This window comes from Phalacrocorax aristotelis, chromosome 1 (genome assembly GCF_949628215.1).
Source record: "Phalacrocorax aristotelis chromosome 1, bGulAri2.1, whole genome shotgun sequence".
NCBI lineage: Eukaryota > Metazoa > Chordata > Aves > Suliformes > Phalacrocoracidae > Phalacrocorax > Phalacrocorax aristotelis.
Window position 1 is genome coordinate 193204964 of NC_134276.1, and position 16363 is coordinate 193221326.

General features: G+C 35.8%; 1 protein-coding gene across 7 annotated transcripts in view; it reads right to left on the bottom strand.

Moving 5' to 3' along the window:
- Nucleotides 1-1461: 1461 nt before the first annotated feature.
- Nucleotides 1462-16363, bottom strand: part of FAM3C (FAM3 metabolism regulating signaling molecule C) — a 30101-nt gene continuing 15199 nt past the window's right edge. For all 7 annotated transcript variants that reach the window (XM_075081154.1, XM_075081155.1, XM_075081161.1 and 4 more), the window contains 8 exons: nucleotides 14005-14109; nucleotides 12757-12786; nucleotides 12214-12337; nucleotides 7460-7518; nucleotides 6013-6063; nucleotides 5433-5517; nucleotides 3071-3197; nucleotides 1462-1998 (listed from right to left, as the gene is read on the bottom strand). In XM_075081154.1, the coding sequence (XP_074937255.1) occupies nucleotides 1909-1998; nucleotides 3071-3197; nucleotides 5433-5517; nucleotides 6013-6063; nucleotides 7460-7518; nucleotides 12214-12337; nucleotides 12757-12786; nucleotides 14005-14109 (671 nt within the window). In that variant the 3' untranslated portion in view covers nucleotides 1462-1908. The remainder of the gene's footprint in view (nucleotides 1999-3070; nucleotides 3198-5432; nucleotides 5518-6012; nucleotides 6064-7459; nucleotides 7519-12213; nucleotides 12338-12756; nucleotides 12787-14004; nucleotides 14110-16363) is intronic.

The window sequence follows — 16363 nt, forward strand, 5'->3', positions numbered from 1 at the left end:
ATTATTTTTATATTATTCTGCATAGCAACATATTCAATCCTGGCATATACACCAACAAAACTGTACTTCTGTAAAAATTCCAGGACTTACACAATTAGTTTTCCACAATAGCTTAATGTTATGAAATAGAAGTTATTTTCCAATTGATAGAAACAGGGGCTTTACTTTCATAAAAAAATCTACAATTTTGACATGTCCTCCTACACAAGAAAATCTGAAAGATTTAGCAGAAGCAGTTTCACTGTATAAGGCGCATTTATTGCTGTTCTACATTAAACTTGAGAGAAAACCACATTATTTAACAAGCTAGTTGAACATACAGAACAACTCAGAATCCAGTTTTACTCTGGTATCACAGGTTATTTATTTGGCTTACAAAGTAATTCCCAATATTTCTTGAAATTTTTAGTGCACAGAACTAAAATTCTCTCAGAATACATCAATAGTAGTATTTTGAGTGACACTGTGTTCCAACTCACACAGCAGGCTCATGAAAAAATCCTTTGTAGTTTTTGCCCATTGGTAGTGGCTAGAAGTTTTTGAAGATTATACACAAGATCTCACGACACAAAGCTCCCAGAGATTACACCCAATTCTGTGTCAGCCCGTTTGGTGAATACCAACACCATCAGTTATATCATGCTGCATTTCAGCAAAAGTTCAAGCTGGCCCTACTTAAAAGAAACAGAAGTTTCCAAAGAAAGCAATGTTTTCTCACAGCTCTGATACGAGCTAAAGAATAAGGCCACTTCAACTTGGTCCATTTTTTCCATTTAAAAAGTAAAAGAAAAAAAAAGATGAAGGAAAGCTTGTCAGTTTAGTTTAAATATCGGACATTGCAGAACCCAAGATACAATGCTTTCCCTACCGTGTCCCTGTAAGAACAAAGTGCCCCAGCTCACATCAGCTGTGACATAGGTGGTAAAAGTGTGTAACTGTGTACCCCGAAACAACTCTCACTAGAAGGCAGACTGCTTTCTAGCAGGCTCTTTGTGATGGGAGATCTATTACTGATGTTACAACTAAAAGAGGAAGCTATTCCATTACTCACATTTACTAGGCAACCAGCCCCTATAGCTGAACAGCCATAGGTAGAATCAATGGTTAAGCAGCAGTGCAAAAATTGCAATAAAAACTGAACAAGTTAGCCACAGTACTGCTGCATAACATGCCAAGTGTCTTCTACAAAGTAAACACTATTTTCACATTAAGTACAAATCCTTCCAAGCTGATTTTAAATATCATGCACACTCTTTATATATTTACTTTTGTTCCTCCCCTAATAAAAATAATTTATATTGTGCTTCTCATGGTATATCTGTATTCCACTATCATGTATTCTTCCTTTGCTGATTATTCAGTTTTGATGGGGGACTACAAAATAAATTTCTGGAGCACTTGGTACTAGAATAACCAAATAACTTCAATAAAAAGTGATGCTGCCATTAAAAAGGCAGAGGATAAAAAAAATTAAAGCTCTTTATTAACTTACCACTAAAATCTACATATTCCACAAAGGTTACATACAGCAACATTACGCTGTTAAGAGGACAGTACGACATTTGTCAGGATCTGTTTATTATCCGCATATGCAATTTATTAGCCGGTTGATCTACAAGATATTATTTACCACAGGCAAACTAAATACTGTGCTTTTAAGAAATCTGCATAGAAATAATTTGATGTTTATTTTATTTTGGACATATTTACAAAAAGGATTTCTATGTGAGTTAGCAATAAATAATCCCAATATTCAAAATGTCGGTGCTCATGCACACACCAACAAGATGGTTGCAGCATGCTTTAAAAATATTATTTACAGTACAGTCTCCTTCATTGCCCTCTCCCTAATAATAAGCAGAAAGTGCATTTTCTTCCATATTCTCTCTCATTTCCTTTCGTTTTCATTTAGTCTTGCTTCTGAGGGATACAGCCTTCCATCTCAACAACTTCTGGCCAGCCTTCATACTTGTTTGTGTCCTTGTTGTTCTTTATATGCTATAAATAGAAAACATCAACCTGCCATTAATGTAAAGTCATTTATCCTGTTGCTTTAACTCACAGCTTTAAAAGGCATTTTATTTACTTATTTTCAGGCCATGGACAAGGAGAATACATCACTATTAGCCTCTTGTGCTCTGTATCAAATGTAACGATCTCTCAGTATTCACCACTTAATGTAACTTGCTCAGACAAGGGTATGCTTAAAACAGTTAAACCACACTGGGACAACATTTTTAAAATTTATTGTGGATGTTTATTTAGGAAAAGAGACATGGGGAAAAAAAAAAAGACCAACTGCATTAAAACATGAACCCTTAGGAAAAAATGAATAAGGATACTAAATTTACACAGCACTGAAAATGAATAGTCAGAATTCTAAGAACATTATTTCATGTTGAATGTTCAGTTTGTTTGGTTTTTTTAATTAGAGGTTTATTTTTCCATCAAGCAACCATCTGCAGTCATGTAAGACTTTAGTGCCTCCAAGAGTTTGCCACTGCTCCTGCAGTAGTTCCCACTCCCTCACAAAAAACACAACTTCCTTACTCTCCTTGTGGAAAACTACCTTTACTGGCAATTAAAGGCAACAATGACACGTTGAATTTTAACAGCTAAAGTATGGAAACATACTCTGTTTCACAGATTTTTGCTATTGCAGCAATCATTTTTTCCAGAAGAGCAAAGTGAATAGCTGGGAACACAAACGCCTTAACTACCACTTATCTATCAGATGTCTGCCATTGTTAGTGCACCTAAAACACAAGCGTTAGGCAGCAAGTTTTTAGTTTTTGAGTTAAATTGCATTCATTAAAAAGATAAATAATCTAAATACTGGGATACTAAGATCTACACCATATAAGACTTTTTTCTTATTTGTGAATCACCAAAGAATCTTTTTTGTACATTTAAAAGGAAGAGGCTAGTCTAGGAATAAGTTTGAAAATAACACTGTGTGCCAGTACTGCAACAGATATTCATCTTGAACAAATGCATGGTATTTATAAAACACGCTATACCTTAATTAACATAAGCTGTTAAATTACCAGTATGCTACAGAGTCACAGACCTGTTCAAATGGACTTTTAGTCTTAACTCCTTTTCCACCGCAGAAGACCCAGTTGTCTCTAAAGCCAAGGTTAGTAATAGATGTGCTTCCTAATTCAGCGATCAGTTTCCGTGCTTCCTCATTAAGCCTTGAGCAAAACAGAGAAGTTCAGTATGTGAATAATACACATGCCCTTAGAGCTTTCATTGTTCAACAGACCATTCAGCTTTAATCTGATTAAATATAGTTTAAGTCAGTCAATATTGGGGAAGATCTATCTTTCAGAATTAGATAAGGCTAGTTTTGAAATCACCTGATCTAATGAGCTCTGCTCTTTAATATTATAGTCTCAAGGAACCAGCATACAAACCTATCAGTACATCAAAAAAAGCCAAGAACCCTCTCCTATGAGAATTTATACATACATCGCAAGTCATGTTAGCAATTCCTCAAGCAACTAAAAAAGTCAACCTTTAAAGTAAACATTGTTTGCATGCTCAAGCTGAAGTCTAGATAAAGTAAAAGCTATTTTAGATTAGAAGAATGACCTAAATATATGAAAGAAGTTCTTGTCTGCTTGGGTCAATTATTTCAAAAGTCAGAATGCTGCCCCACAGCACAGTTCAGTGCCTGTAGGTCCAAGGAAGATAATTTTAGTATGGAAGGGAAAACGATTCTGGAGGATAAGTTATCATGCCAAAACCTCCGAACAACAGCTCTCTTTCTTTTTTTCAGTTACTACATTTGCCCAATTATTAAACAACACACACCACTTTTGATTATTACTACTTACTGAGATATAGTTGTATGACTCACTTTAGCTATTATGAAAATGATTAAGCTCTTTGGAGGTTATCTGCACAACTCGCACTCCAAGTTTCTAGAGCATTAGGGCACCTTATATTTAAAATATTTTTATTTTGATTTCTGTTTTATTTTTTAAACATGTTGGTTCTTCACAATTTTAATTGTTTTCAAGAAGCGGTGATTATGATTACCATCAACCACCAGTGGTAAGATTTTGGCCAATTATGTAATATCACTAATACGCAGTAGTTCCTGGCTGTCAGCATGAATGGGCCAAATTCACCTTCTTGTGTAGCTGACATTATCATCTACATACAAGCTTTCAAAAACATCAGCTGTGAAATGATTACTGAAGCAAACTAACTGTACTTATCTAAAACAAAGAAGAAAGGAAAAAGAGCAAAAATAAAAGTAACAAAACAAGTGAGTAGAAAAACAGACAGAAGATCCAGCCTTAACATAAAGAAACATTAAATTGCTCGCTTCTTCTAAAAGCAGTGAATGTACAGACACTGAAGAATTTAATGCAAAAATTTACTGCAAAGTCAGGATTTTGTCATAGGAAATAGGAAACCTGGTCCGATATAAAAAAAAATATACAGAAAAGCTGTGGATGACAGATTGAACCAAAAAGTACAGAGCATATTAGAAAAAAAGTTAAATGTTATTAAAACAACAGAGGAAAAGGGAAAAAGAAAAACCTCTTGATTTTCAAGGCGAAAAGCAATCCTTTGGAAAAGTGCTGGATGGAACAGACCAGTTTCCACCAGAGTATGTTCTCACAGTCACATTCCTATGTCTGGACATATCTGCATTTACTAGGATAAGACAGAATGAGCTATCAGCAATAGGAAAATCAGAACATCTCCAAGACAACAGATATCCTTCGCAGCATCCATTTAAAAACAAACAAAAAAACCCAAAAAGAAACAAACAAAAAAAACCACACACACACACCAAAAAAACCCCAAGAGGTGGGGAGAAATTCTAGGAGAGCAGCTAGAAGCTACAGGGTCTTCAGGAACTGGGGAGGATAAGGGTATAGTTTAAAAAAAGTACTATGCCTGACATGCAAATGTATTCTTCATAGCTATGAGTAAGCAGTTTGTTGGACTGACCATATGTGCTACATTGTCATCTTGTTGTATTAATGTCTTTTCTCCAAGGAACAAGAAAAACCATTACGTGTACTGAGAATTATGGGTACTGATTGCTAATCAGTCAACTATTAATCTCTGGCCTCTTCAGATTTTTGAACACTTGTGATATTTCTGCTAAAGGGTCTAATTTAGTACCTAATTTATTGTTTCTCTGTTGTTGGGATCACAAAAGTATACACCTAAGTTTTCTGTGTAAATACGTACATAACCCATTAGTTTTAATTTGATCCTTGCTGTCCCCAAATCACATCAGCATTATAAAAACTAATAAACTGAAAGCATAGCGTCAAATCCATCATTCTTGGAAGAACAGAACTTTATGAAAAGTGATTGTGTGATAAAGAATGCATTTTTTTTCAGTATAAAATGGCATTTAGAAGTTTAAGCAATATTTACTATATAAATTAATGACATACTTGGTTGCACCATCATCATATGTTCCCATTAATACTATCGTGCCCTCCTGGATGGACTTCAGAAATTCAATAAATGGTGCCACATCTGAAGAGAGACAGAACACAAAACTGTTTAATAACAAGCAACCATTCCATATTTAAACACCTGCAATGCCTCCTGCAAAGCCACTCCTTTTAAGAATATTTGTAAATGTACTTATAAATTTACAAAAAGATGCTAAGTGGAAGAAAGATAAAATGCATCAGAGAACTCTTTCCTTTTATGTAGTTTCATCCATACTGTGTAAAGACATAAGCACTAGTGGGAACTACTCAGAAGAACAAGTGTTTGATTAACCATACCATTCCCTCCCACCTCAACTATTTGTGTTTTTTTTTTAAGCTGCATACTCCTCACTATTACAAAAGGTAGAGGCAAAGCACTGCCTTAACTATCATCTTAAACCACCACAGTAAATGGAGCCTGGAAGGGGGGGGGGGGGGGGGGGAGCAGTGGGGAGAGCAGGGAGAAGGGAGGGGAAGGAAAGAAAACAGGGGCATTTAAATTTTCTTTCTAACCAGCTACAGTAACTGCACCTACCTCCTCCCCACATGTCAAAGAATTTAGTGTCTAATGGTTCTCCTGTTCTGCCTGGAAGAAAAGAAAATAAATATTTGGTGTCATCAAATATAGCCAAAATTATTTTACAGACAACATGCCCAACTCCTCTTAATGACTCTTTCAGAGAAAGTGCTGCAGAAGACACCATATAAATCAATTCCTACGGTAACGCTATCTTTTATGAAGATTGCTCCTTAAACAGCAGAGTAGTTTGTTAAAACGTGCAGGAAAAGGTAAGAAGGGAAAAAAGAGAGAAGATGCAAACTTCTGATTTTGCTTCAAGTGGAATATAAAACAAAAAGCCACAGCCTCTAAAACCAATAAAGATAATTCACTTCATAGATTTGATTTTTTTTAAAATACGCTGTTTTTGCAAAAATAGATAGCACAGCTATAGGTTACCTTTCTTTAGTGCCACTTGGAAAGTAAGAAAGATTAAAATTACACTGCATGTGTTGCTAGTGCATGGAAATTCTCAAGTTGATTTAAATATCCAAAACAAATAGAAGAAGGTGGACAATACAGTAATCTCAGCTTCTTTTTTTACTATCACGTCTAAAATGCAGTATTTGATGGAAGGCGGAGTTTTCTTTTTAATACAAACATTCATTTAAAGTTCAGAAGACACAAAGACTGGCAGCTGTGTAATACAAAGGTAGGTATTTTGGTTTTGAACAGATTGAGACAATTTAGGAGGGCAAAACAGGATTAGGTGAGTATTGTTCAAGTCATGCCTTAAATGATGTAAACTTGAGTACAATCCAAAAATAACATGAATTTATATTGCAGTGAAATGACAAAGTGCTATCTCAGTGCTACAAGGAATTGCTTCCTACACATTAAGAACAAAACTGCTAGTACCATCATTCAGTTCAGCTTTCAAAGTGACACACAGATAAATTTGTTTGGATTTAATGAAAGTTAAGAATCCTGAACCCAATTACATAACGGGACAAGATCTCTAGATATGGACTAATCGAATATACTGACAGCAAGCTAGGGCATAATGAGCTAGTCTTTCCATGCAGTAACAGAATTGTTAAATAAGTTTCACTGAAGAGAGCAACAGAAGAATTTAATCTATAAAGTTTTATTAGTAGTGGCAACACACAAAGCCGAAAGTAGCAGCATTTCGTCTTCCACTTCATACGTGCATTAGGAGTTTGTCTGATGTATCACTGAGATAGCCGCCACAGCACTCCACATTACTATTTTCATCACACATTTTTAGAAGTAAATGCACTTAGTTTTTCTATTTCCTAACAAAAATGTGTAAGGGCTAAGATCTGACATTATTTCAGTATAAATATACTGAAAACTTTCTTTTCTCCCCCTGCTTGCCTTTCACCATCCCTTAGTATTTCATCTTAAATTTCAGAAACAGTTTGAAAATTAAGACAACCTGCTCACTTAAGACGTCACTTACCATTGACCAAGGCCACATTTATTCCTCTGCCAACATTATTTTTAACTCCACTCATTAAACTGAAACAAAATAAACAATTTTACTTTTAACAGGACAATTTTCTGATGTGAAATATTTGTTTTTTAAATAGGATCAATCAAATTTTAAGAGATACATAGTTGAAAGACCACATGCTCATGAGTACTTAAACAAAACAAAATCTCCTTGAACTAATCTGTGTGCTGTTATTGGCACCAATGAATTGAGAACAATACAAATAACCCCAGTTGTATCTGTTTCATTTGATTGCTTAATCATCTTGGTTTCAAAGTATGTGTGTACATTAGAAGTATCACAAAAAATAAAGTGTTTTAATGTATTTAAGAAAATTCCTTGCAGTTAAAGAGCCTGAAACAAATAATAATTTGAGGAGCTTAGCACAGTCACATAACCAATATTTTAAGCTTTTTTGTAAGCACATGATGAACAAAAGTGTCCAGTTTAAAAGCTGACTGAACGAGGCATTTAAAAGTAATATTGCAGCACCACACTAAGAAACAAGAAAGTCAAAGCAATTAGCTACTTATACCTATAACAGGAAAGCTATATCCAAGAAAAATAGGTAATACACTGATGAGACTTTAAACAATTAATACAATCTCAGAGTACAGTTACACATCCCAAGAAAACTGTCATGATCTATGACAGCAATTATTTGGCCAAACTCGGAGTGGCAAAGGAGCTGGAAAGAGATGCATTATGAGATGGAAGCCCCTCAGAGCTGTAAAGAAGAGCTAAAGGGAACATCAAGACTGTTAGCTAGGACGCTGTGCTGCCTTGGGTCATGGTGGGTATACCGCTCCAGTGAGAGGAAGCTTCCAGACCTCCTCATCCCTTTTCACTGGCACTGTATAAGATTTCTGTTCTGCTGCCGGGCCCCAGCATTAACATTCTGAAGCTAGAGTTAACGTATACAAGGAGAAATAGGAGTAAGGGTTGAAACAATTACATAAATTAAGATAGTGAAGAAGTCTTCAGCTGAGATTCAAGAAAGCCCCTAAAGCGTAAGCATATAGGTGCACAGATCTCATTAATTACAAACACGCTCTAACAGATGTGTTAATTCCATCCTGATCAGGATTTCTTTAACCTCCCCAGCTTGCTCTGGGAAGGGGCTGCAGATGTATACAATCCTGTTATGTTCAAAACTTTTTTTCACATTTCTTCTGTGATCACGTGATGTCCAAGTCACGTCTGAACATCGTTCTAAGCAATGTTTCGGACGGACCGCATCCTTACACAGCTGCAACATCAGCTTTCTCGTGCTAACTTCGTGATCGGCGAGACACAAGAAATGGTCTATCACAGAACTATGACATAAATCCTCCTCTCTGATGCTATCTTTTGCAGCCAGGATGAAGACAAATGCCAAAATTTAGAGGAATGTCAAATTGAATAGACAACTATCAGGAACAGTCTCAGTATTAGTAGTTCAGAGAGGCCGTGAAAGACTACCGGCTAATGGTAACTCTTGGCACAGTGACTTAGGTTTTAAAGAGCTAGTAAGCAGAGATGAAAGAGTCCATATTCTTCTGTTAGTCCTCTAAGTTATACCATCTGCCAAAAATTCTGATTAAAATTAAAACTCTAATTCAATAACTTCTGAAATAGAAGACTTGAAATTTTCTGCTGGAATGTAGAATTTAGTTCTGGTTAGTGAGGAACTCCAGAAGTATTTTAGCCATTATGGAAGACTATTTCTTCTCTGATCACATGATTTTCATGTCACATCTTAGCATCTGTTCTAAACAACAAAAACATATGGCAAATAAAAACTGAAACCATAAATAAAAAAAGGCAGTGAAGTTCTGAACACATTCCTTTAATCATATAAAATTTAACGGACATTCAATTTTCCAAGAAGAATAATGACTTCCTTTTAACTACAAAATTCTCTGTAAATAAATAGCAGACAAAATATTCAATACTGGGGTGACTAGATGCTGAAAATCCACACATACATCACAGAAGTTAAAATGGATTTCAGACAACAAAAAATCCTGCAAGTATGGATACAAGAATTACTAGTTATTAAAGGAATGTAGTGCAACATTCTGATATAAGGTTACTGCAGCACAGTCATGCAACTGGCTTCCTACTGGAAGAAGTAAAATTGCATGGAGAAGTTGCTGGTAAAGAAGCCCATGAAGTAGCAACTACAATATTTAATATTTTGATGATGACTACAGCATGTTTTTTCAAATTAGAAAAATTTGTCATTCCAATTAGAAGAACAAGACTATAACTGAACTTCTATACAGCAGAATTCCTATTTTGCACCAAAATATCTATATAATTAAAAAGAAAAATTGAGACATTAAATGCATTCTGAATTATATCAGCACCTTTAGTGCTCTCATAAACCAAGCAACGTCCTTATGCTTAATACACAGCAAAAAACCTACATACTATCATTGACCAGTTAATGAAAACTTCTCCCTGCTTCCTTGTCTTGGAAGTATGAAGAATACAAAGTAATCAGGAAAAAAAGCATTTTGCAGGAGTGAGTTCACAAAATGTCACTTAAAAAAAAGAGCTACCGAAGAGGCAGTAAGTTCTTTCAGAGCTCTGGGATACTACTTTACACACTCGAGATTGCTTGTGCACTAAGTTACAATACTACAGCTGTAATGTGACAGTTTTCCCACAGGAGGGCAGCCGTTCATCAGTTTTAGATTTCTTCCAACAATTTACAATCAACAAGTTATGGGAGCTTTTGAAAGAAATCAAATGCGTTATGAGCAAAGCAGGAGATAATATAAAATTAATCAAATTTTCTGGTAGACATTTAAATAGACATTACAAGTCCTCCTCAGAAGGAATTCAGAAAGCTTTTTGCCAAGGCCAACTGGACTTAAGACTCCAATAGCTATGCACCAAGCTGCACACTAGTATTAAAAGAACTGAGGATTTCTTGCCAGCAACTACTGTCTTTACATCACTTTCTTCTGTGAAATATCCTGTAGAGGATTTTTTTTTTTCTCCACAGGAACAACAATCTCTTTTGGTTAACCAGTAAGCAAGACATTTAAAACAAACAAACAAAACCCACCCTACAATCCTGAAGTTAAAATATTACTTGCACTCCCACAACTTTTAATCAGTGAACCACCCCAAGTCTTCACAGACATTACACTTCCTAGCAACCAGAATGTCAAGGTAGCACGTTTTGTAACACCAACAAAAATACCATGCAGAGAGATTAGATAAGACTGTCCAAGGTCACGAAGCGAATCAATGGTTAAGAATGGAAAGCAAAACCTAGCACCTTTTAGTTAGTACGTCCCAACGGTGAGCTCATGTTCACTTTGCATGTGCTCCATGACTACACTGTGACGTTCCGCTGCAAACACACGCCTACACAAGCGAGCAAGCTTGAGCTAAGTTGGCCTCAAAGAACAGCTTGAAATTTGAATGGTGCTCCTGTTTCTACTAATAACACAAAGCGAAGAAACTGCACGTGTTTAGTTGTGGAAAAAAGCTCCCATTTCAACTTTGCTACATCTTAATTGCTAGAGTTAGTGCTAAAAACAGTCTTCTCTTTAAGACCATACAAGATTAATCTTACAGAGTTACTTCAGACAGTACAGTTATGGAAAATATAAACCAATACTTTTTATTCTTATATAGAATAATTATTCTATTTACTATATTACATGGGGTATGTTGTTCACAGTCAAGTTGCCATTTGCTGTAGAATTCATTAGCGCTAACTGCCGTATGTGCTATCAGAACCATGCTGTACTCATAGTGCGGGCTGAGAAACAGCTAAAGCAGTAAAATAGTTTAAATGCAAATGGAAGGCAAAGGCTTGAAAGGGCAACTGGTATTAAAAAAAATCTCCTTCCAACAACGCTAACAATCGTATCTTTTCTGACACATGACAGGTACTACTGAGTGATTGTGTTATATGAAGCTGCACACTCTGGGTGACAATAAGCAGGAACAACCTCAGAGCAAAGAAACAAAGAGTCTAAAAATAAATATTAATATTCCTCTTATGGAGCTTACTGAAAGGTACTCAGTTAACTACTCTAGGCACAGTACTACTGATAATACTGTGTTAAAAATAGTTGTTAGAAACACCAGACAAACTCAAAACCAAACTATATTTCAAGCAGTTCCTTTCCTCATTTCACAATTATTTGAAGTATATTAACTTCAGCTACCATCAGCACAATTAAATAACTACCAATCATTAAAATACTATTTTTCCGTTTTTAAATAATCCTTTAAAGAAAAGTGGAAAATATGTTCTGACATTGGAACATATGGAAAGAGACAGTTTGAAAGATGACTTGCAGAAGACAATTCCACAGCAGTTTTAGCTGGTGACATTCAGTTAGAAGTATCAAGAGTAATTACTTAAAAATAGTAATTCACTGAATTGCTATTAGAAGCACAAGAATAAGTTACTTCAAGGCAAGTTTGTATCTGACTTGACAAAGTCTAACTAATACTTAAGTCTGTAAACCTGAAATAAAGTGTAAGCCATCTTGCATGTATTAAAATAACTTGGTTTTCTGCATTTACTGCAGAGTATTAAGTGTGCTTCATCAGAGATTAAGTTATAATACAATATAATTTTTTCATGTAGTCAAACCATTGGCAAAACAAAATGACAAAGAACCACTTAAACTACTGATTTTGTGTGCAAAGTGATCCAAGACAGCATTTGAAAGAGATTCTTAGAAACAACAGGTGAAAATACTTACATATTATCTTCTACACAAATTTTAGGTCCAACTACATTCGCTGCTCCACTTGCCATTTTGAATGCAAAATGCTTCTCAGGACAAGCTTTAGAGATCCCACATTTGTATCTTGGAGGTTTTGTAGCTTTCAAAAGGAAATAAACCAGAATTTTAGGGACAACACCATAGGTAGGCTAACAGAGAACTATCAGTTAATTTTATGAAGGAATTCAAGGAAAAAAGACAAGACAAATGGTATCTTATCTGCAGTTTCATAGGAGCTTAAAATAATTTGGGTCTCCTGCACTACCTCATTATTCTATCTCTTATTCTCACCCTGCTGCTTGCTCTGGCACTGTCATCAAAAGTCACAAGACAAAACTACAAGTGAAATGCTGGCAAAAACTAGACTTTACCAGGATATTAGGAAATCAGGAAAAGAGGGAAATGAGTTTCTGATTATGTTTAAAGTGTAATTAAGACTTTCTTAGCTATGAAAATTCAACAGTCTTATTAATTAGCAAAAGCAAGTCACAGCAATAACACATGCACATGAATACTCACAGCGTGCAGCTGCATCCAGTGCTGATCTAGCTAAAATGCAAAAAGAAAATTTTACAAGCTGTTACTATTAAAGTGTCATCTGCTATAAAATATCCTATAAATTTAAAACCTTTCTGTACCCCTATAAAGACAGGTTGGTTGACATGAAGTACCAAACACATCTGAAAGTTATGTTCCAGTAAAACATTAACCTTTACACAGTAAAGAATGAAAATGATCAGGAACCACATTTAGAAGCACTGCCTTAATTTATTACTCTCCGATTAACAGAAAGGTCCACGGAGATGCAAACCGCCAGGGGCTTGTGGAGGTGTGGGCACTAAAGTGAAATTAATTCTCTTCTTACAGCTTTACCAGGATGGCATTCCTTTTCCCTAACACTGGAAGCCTGCAGCTCAGGTATATTTGAACCCAAGCATTCAGGACTCCCTTTCTTCCTATCCCAAGAGACAAGTGACCTCATCATGCACATATCTACAATACGTCTGTAATCCTTAATGACACCCGTGTCTCTTCAACGATTATTGAAGATGCCTCTAGCGACTGGTTCACATGTCAGCTCACACTGCAGTAATCTGGAGTTAAATAACATGAATCCTGCCCATGTACCAAAAATGGTGATTTTGTAACAAAAAGCCCCTTTAAAGATGAAGTTGGTTCAAAACAGACTTTGAATTTTAAGTCACCTCAGCTGCTAATCCTTTTCTGTGTAGAACCTGGGCGCATGTGAAATGTTTTGATTACCGCACATTCAATCGTACACAGTAGTATACCTGTGCAAGCAAAAAAGCCCACCCAAAACATAAATTTTGAACTGCTTAAGCAGCAGAAAGGCAGAGTGCAGATTTCCATAAAAGTCATTCAAGTCTTCAAGTTTACAACTCCAGACTAGGACTGTAAGTACCAGTAAACAGAAAAAGCATGTAAAATTATGCATACTTGGCAGGCAAAAGAATCAAACTGATTAAGAGGGTAGGTTAATTTAAATTAAATGAATTTAAATTTAATTAGTTTAAATTTAAAACTTAATTTTAAAAAATTACGGGTAGGTTATTTTCATACAGAAAATAGCTTAATACACACATTATGTTTATATATGTGTAATATCTATAAAAAGTAAGAGGTACACATTAAAAAAACCACAGAATTCTTAAGTGTAAAAGTTTTAAGCAAAATGAATATGATATTCTTGATTATGGCTCAAGTAAATATTAATAGATGTCCGGAGAAAACAAAGTCATCACTTACCAAATATGTGTCCTAAGTTTGCATCCATTTTTATTTCAAACACTTGAGATATGACATAAAACGTCAATAAAAATATCGCTACGACTACCACCAACTTTGCAGCACCTATTCAAAAGCATAGAAAAGTTTCATTAAAATTATCTGCAAATGATAACATTGTTTACCAAAATTAACTGCAGGAGAAATGTGTATCAGATTACATTAAGCGGAACTCAAACAGGATGATCATTTGTGGACTAACTGAACAGAAGTAATCTGCAGGAAATTGACACTGCAACGTAAGGTGCAACTGAGCCAGTCCATCAGGTTACTAAACCAAATGCATACCCCGCTCTCAGCTTTCTCCAGCATCATGCTTGCCTGACATCACAGTATGCCAACAGAAACCACAGACTTTTTTTTTTTAAGCTGGATTTCAACAGAAAACAACTAACTAAACTGATCTAACTGGCTGCTGTCCAAAGGGCAAATTCACACCTCTCCCCATTCCACTTCCCTGTTCTCAGCCACGTGTACCTGTTTCCTCACTGTTCACAAACACTCCTCTTTCCCAACCCCCAAAATTGAGCTACCTCTATTTTAATGTATGGTCAAGACTGAGTGATTAGGGTTCTGTTCATATACTGTAGCTTGGCTGCTCTGGTCAGTCAGGTCTGAGCATTACATACAAAAAAAAAAAAACACAAACAAAAACCAGCACACAAACAAAAACAGCCCACAACCAATCAAACAAAAAAAGACTCCTCACCTCTTTTTCAACAAATCTGAATTACTGACCTTCAAAAAATGAGTTTGAAGACTCAAAAGAGCTAATTTTAAAAGTACTAAAAAGCAGAACCTCTCCCCTCCCACTTCTAATATGTTGAAGCCTCAGGTAGCTTGAAGTTTTACAAGCCTTTCTCCAGTGCTGAACAGTCAAACTACCTCCTGGGAAGAGAGCGCGAAGCACAAGACCACAACAGTTTACATCTGAAACGGAAATTCAGGTGTATGTAGTATTACCATGAACCCCACCATTTTTTAGCGTCATTTTCAATAGATCTTTACAGAATGCTTGGTGTAAAATCCTAAGTGACTCAGAGTAGAAGTTAGGTGAGGAGGCATCTGATCAACACCCTGCCTGCCTGTCTCACCCCAGAATGTCAAACTGTTTGGAAAAAGCAACCTTACAGCATGCTTCTGTTTCTCAAGATTGCTGGCTAAATAAACCCTTCAGAAAAAAAATCCCAAACATACTCCTGTAGATCTCAGACTGCTTCTGTGATGGGCTGTTCAGAAAACCTTAAAATAAACCAATTAGCTTTCAGAAGGATGAGAGATGTTAATCAATCCTTCCAAAAGGCTAAAAAGAGATAAACGGATAGAAAAAGAAAAATGAAGAAAGAGATACAACTTCTTTGGTTGCTTGTAGTTCGGTCTTCCTCTGTGTGTCAGCACATATGTACCATGTAAGAAAACACAGATGCAAACTTAATATAAAAATATTATGCTAGAACTCCAAAGATTATTGCACTTGAAAGGTAGTGAACCATGTGTAAGCACTAGAGAAAACAGATGATCTGAACATGCATTAAGAAGTGGAGAAACGGTTTTCAAAGCAGCACTGCTGAAAAAGACAAGATGGTACCAGGTTTTGGAATGTGTCATCTAGCAAGTGGCAGTTGGGGAGAATGTTATTTCAGTAGATAGTAGGGAAGATGAACAAGAAGTCAGTCTGAGCACTAAACATCCCCTCCACTCTATATCCTGAGCCTTTCAACTGAACTGCGAGCGCTCCCTCTAGGGGAGAGGTATGAAATGTAGAAAATTGGTTCAGCACTTGAACCAAAACCAGCCTGTTCACTACACGTTAACCATTCTATAGGAACTAACATATCTTAATTTGTGGGTTTTAGCAACAAAAGTAGTTAGACGGAAGAAAGAAGAAAAATAGTAAAAAAGGTTTGGAAAAGTCAGTTTCCAGGTGATTTAGTTACCTTCTAAAAATTGCAGCATTTTCCAGTTCTTTATCAGATTTACTTTAGCAGGTTGTTCCCAGTTATATGTATTGAAGTTAATAAAAAAAGTTTAGAAGTAGTGACAAAAATCAGGATTAACTTCATGCATTTAGAAGGATAATGTGCAACTCTCTTGGTAAAGAAAGTGTCATTATCTCCAAGAAGAGCCGACAGCTATTGATAAATGCAACGCAGCAGAAACTCAAAACTCTTCAATTGCCACACAGGCTATTCTACTGCAAGGAAATGTCTAAAATAATTTTTTTTTTTGTAGTGTTATACTGGCAAAGACCTTATTTTTACAATCACTACACCTTCTGTCAAGTAAAATCAGTTTCTCAAATGCTGTACTACAGTAACTT